The sequence below is a fragment of the Triticum aestivum genome, chromosome 3A (genome assembly GCF_018294505.1).
Source record: "Triticum aestivum cultivar Chinese Spring chromosome 3A, IWGSC CS RefSeq v2.1, whole genome shotgun sequence".
In the NCBI taxonomy this organism is placed as follows: domain Eukaryota; kingdom Viridiplantae; phylum Streptophyta; class Magnoliopsida; order Poales; family Poaceae; genus Triticum; species Triticum aestivum.
The window spans coordinates 674,737,517-674,741,973 of record NC_057800.1 but is presented as its reverse complement, the minus strand read 5'-3'; the positions used below and the strand labels follow the sequence as shown (position 1 = coordinate 674,741,973).

At 47.0% G+C, this 4,457-nt stretch overlaps 1 protein-coding gene across 1 annotated transcript; it reads right to left on the bottom strand.

The window, feature by feature from the left end:
- Positions 1–2,388: 2,388 nt before the first annotated feature.
- Positions 2,389–4,185, bottom strand: LOC123059041 (splicing factor, arginine/serine-rich 19-like). Its single transcript, XM_044481694.1, has 3 exons — positions 3,792–4,185; positions 3,420–3,704; positions 2,389–2,838 (listed from the first exon to the last, which is right to left on the bottom strand). Exons 1-3 carry the CDS (start codon positions 4,046–4,048, stop codon positions 2,499–2,501), a joined length of 882 nt encoding a protein of 293 aa, XP_044337629.1. The 5' UTR covers positions 4,049–4,185; the 3' UTR covers positions 2,389–2,498.
- Positions 4,186–4,457: the final 272 nt, after the last annotated feature.

Below are 4,457 nucleotides of genomic sequence, written 5' to 3'. Positions count from 1 at the left end.
AAGGGGGCAGAAATTTATGTAAATCATGCAAATATTCACACGAAACAACGTATACTTTGTGCGAAATGGAAGTTCTTGTGTCCCAAACAGGGCGTGAGAGCAACTCTAGCAGAGCCATCATACCGGGTTGGTCGACAAAATAACTATCAATACTCTGGTTTTGTGTCAAAATGGCAATCTAGCAGCCCCGTTGATGAGGGAGGCCAAGTTGGCCGACCGCACAGGGGCCCCCCCCTCAGTCCAGCAAATAATATGCATATATGTATAGAAAATAAATGACAATGAACCAACAAAACATGCACGTACACAGGCCAGCAGCCCACTCTAGCACTTTTGTTTTGCAATCAACAAATATATGCGCGTACACAGCCCGGCAGCCTGCCTATTAGTTTCCGTGACTCCCGCTTAGCTCTCCCGATCCGATCGCGTGCAGCAGTTTCCCTCGGGATAGCAGAGGTCTCGACTCAGACGTCGGGTCAGACGTGCTTATGCGGCCGCCGGTCGGCCACGCCCCACGACATAGTTATACGGCGGCACGGCACATCGACCCTTGCCGCCTTTGTCCAGTACTTTTATACTAGGCCCAATTTATGTTACCAGTGTAGGCTATTTTTTTGTTAAACATTTTTTCAAAATCTTACATCAACATGAAGTCTTCTTTTACTCTATTAGCTACAAAGGCTATAATTCATAGAGCTTGAATTGATTTCATATTTACTTGTGTTTGTGTTATAAAACAGAAAGAATCATCAACATGTATCCTCAAAGAAACTATCTTGAATCACATGATTGATCCCAAAAGGGCGCCATCGAATCCCAATCGACTCAATGGATTGACGAAAATAGCACATGATAATGATAGCTGGGAGAACATTTAATACAAAAATATGATGAAAGATTTCATTTCAAAGAATACTAGACGAGTGCTGCTTTTTGGTAGAAAGTGAGGTGAGTTTATAAGTTTATTTCTTTAGTACCATCTTTACTATTTTACCATTAGTATATAATATATTTCTAAATATTCTACCAAATAACACATATTTGAAATTATGTAATTAAGTGAAAGTATGCTTTACTTATATTGGTTCTTCAATTATATTATTATATTTTGAAAATTTAGAACCTTATTTTGATTTTCGTCCCGGGCCCCAAATTTCTGGAGACGGCCTTGCAATCTAGCATAGTCGTCATACGGCGTCTAGTCGCCATAACTTACAGAGGATGTTCCGTATCGAATCCGTGAGCCTTCATATTTGTAGGCCGGGAGCGTTGGTATGGAGCGTGCTCCATTCACCAACCACTCGTGTGGGACGAAAGTTTCACCTACCTCCATGTCTCCCGTGCTGCCCGTGGCAATTTTATTGCAACTATTCGCGCCATGTGTTGTTAATATATGTAAAGGCCACAAAAACTACACTTCGCTTCTGGCTGCTCACAACCTCCACTTCCCTTCTAGGATGAGTGTTGTTCTTCGAGGTGGAGCGGTTTCGAAGGAGGAGAAGCATTGGTAAAATTATGCCAACTATTTTGGGAGACGCATAAGGATTTTAGCAAGAATTACCGTATGTTTCCCAATCGAAATCGAGTCGTATCATAGTGCTTCTCAAGATTTCGAGCATCGCCATCAGAATCGAGTCGTTGTTGTTGGAATCGGCACCCCCAAGCTCAAATCACCGTCGGAAATGAGTTCCCGACGAGAACCAGACGATGGAGCAGGCGTCCGACAATGAGCCGACGCCTCGGCCTGCGGAAGAGCAGTCGGCGCCACATGTGACTGCCTTCCTCGACAATCATCGTCTTTTGGAGGGGTGAATCGTCGGCGAGCTGGCAAACGACAATACCGTGGCAGGCATGGTGACGGAGGATCCCGGCTCCCTAGATGAGGATTAGGCGTTGTTTGAGTCCATGTGAAGCGCCCGCGACATCCGTTGTGAGCGATGGTGGCTGTGCGACCTACATGCGGAGAGACAGGCCCTATTCGCAGAGATCGACACAGTGGTCGCCGGGGAGGAGGTGTAGGCCACGCGGTTCGTGCACCGCCACCACGACCATGAGGCCGACACGTCCACGTCTAGTGCCATCGACGAGGCGGACTTTAGCGAAGAAAAGTAGCACATTGAAAGCTGTCGTGGTTTGGTTCCAGGAAAGCCACTACTATTTTTCCCATCCCGCGGGTTCACTTCCCCGGGCTCACGGCCAACCGGTGTGCTTCTCGGACATGGGGAAGACATGTCATAGGAAACGCGCTGCCGTGTCCGATGATCATTTTGATGAGGTTAAAAAAAACATAGTCCACTATAATTTAGTTGAGATATGTCAAAAATGTAATGATTTTGGTCCTGTTCAGATGAAAATCATTCGGATTGCATGAAAGTCGTCCGGTTTGTTCAAATCCGGTTTGAAATATATGCGGGCATGGTTGAAATGCCGACTCCCCATCACTGTCCGCGGAGAAATATCGTGTCTGTTTTAGGGGTTTGCATTGAGACGTCCTTACTCTATGGCGGCTGTAATCGCGACCTGCGTCCGAGGAAAAGGAAGGGGGAGTCGAGGAAAAAAGTAATGTGAGCGGAATCGCACACGCCTTTAGCGTGAAACCGAGCTTTGCTCCACTCGGCCCGTTTCGTCCGGCCAATTATAGGCATCCCAAATGCATCGTAGCACGAGTATAGGTTGTAGAAGTCGTAAGCTTCGGCCAGAGAATCAAATTCCTGGCCGATCTCTGGCTTGACGACGAACTCTGACTTCTTATCAATGTAATTTCTCATGGCCTTTTCCAAAGCACTTTTCCTTCCCGATAATGTGGCACGGTTGTCAGGAATCTTGCCAAGCCGGACCCTAAGTAAATCGGAGATGTAAGCCGCAGAAGCAAATGGAAACAAAATAGCACAAGTATGATCAGAATATGCACGTTCTAATGACTTGGATCATAAGTGTCTGATTTGCATTGTGGACAACACAATGCTGAATTCAGACAACTCGGAGATGTCGGCCTCATGTGTACATGACAAGTATCAGTTGTTGAATCCAAGGCTTTTGAAATATTTAACCCTGTATTATGATAAGTTTCGTCCCTCTTACAAAAATGTCCTGCTGTACATGCCCGTGCCCACCCTAATTTATTAAAAAAATGACAGCAAAAAACTGTCAATATAATTTACTGTGAACACATGCCCAGATTCATGATTCTTTGACACATGGATGAGAAATTTGGGCAAGTGTACCGTTACTGTCATCCCACTAAACCTGCTACAACTAAAAAACAGTTTTGACAGCAAACAACTGAACACGCTACATCGAATCTTAAGGTATTCAGTCCTCACTTTTGACAAACTTGGCTACTTCTCCTCTCCAGCTAAATTTAACATTCATCAATGCCAAAAAAAGAACTAGAAACTGACAATTCAGCATGCTAGTACCTTTGAGTCCACGGAACTGAAATCGGATGCGATTCAGGCTGGGTCTCTTCTGCATCGTCAATATCTGGGACGTTAGAGAAATCTGGCATAGCCTCCTGATCTTCAGGAGTTCCTGAATCTGTGGCACCAGATTTCTCTCCATCTTGGCTTGAAGAAGGAGAATGATTCTGGAAATTAGGATGGATGCGCTCCTCCTCCTCCTCCTCCTCCTCCTCCTCCTCCTCCTCCTCCTCTAGCAATCCCAGATCTGGGACGCCCTCTGTTGCGGCCGGCTGGGAACAAAATCTGCCGCAGGCAATGGCAAGATGAGGATTGTTGCCCTTTGGAGAAAACGCGCCGACGAAAAAGAGGATCCACAAGACGAGGAGATACCTGAAGAGGAGATCCGTGAATGACTCTGCACCGAGATTCATCGTTGAATCGTGAAGAAACCTAGGGATCCAGGCGCGTGGATGGGGAGGCCGTGGTTCGTCCGCTCGATGCAGCTGCGTCTGCCTGCTTCGATTCGAATTTTGAATCGCGGATGGGGATGGTCGGGGGTGGGGGCTGGTCACGGGGTAGTGGACGGGGGGTAGGCGAGTACATGCTACACGTCTAGCGTAGGTAGGATGGCAGATACGATAGGACATGTATTCTCTCCGTATGCGCTGAGAAAAGAGGAAATAGGCACAATCTAGTGGGTCCGTGTGGGCCCTGGGGCGCTGATCCACACGACGAGCGGACGGCGTCGATACGAGTTGTGCGTCTAACTAGTTAGGAATAGCCATATTTGTGCACGCACCTCCTGCGTTATCCTGTTCGCCCGGAATGCAAGCTGGCAGGAGCGAGAGGGAGACGAGGAGGTCTTTTCCTCTCCTTTTCCCCACTTTGGCCCGGACCAAGTTGCACCGCTAGTTTATTAGTTCGTCTTGCACATTTCTCATCGATTCATCAGCTTGATAGCGAGACATGTCCATATGCCCTTCTGAGCCTATCTCTCTATGCATTTGCGGGAAGGGATAGATGGAATAGATAGACGGATAGATGGATGGATAGATA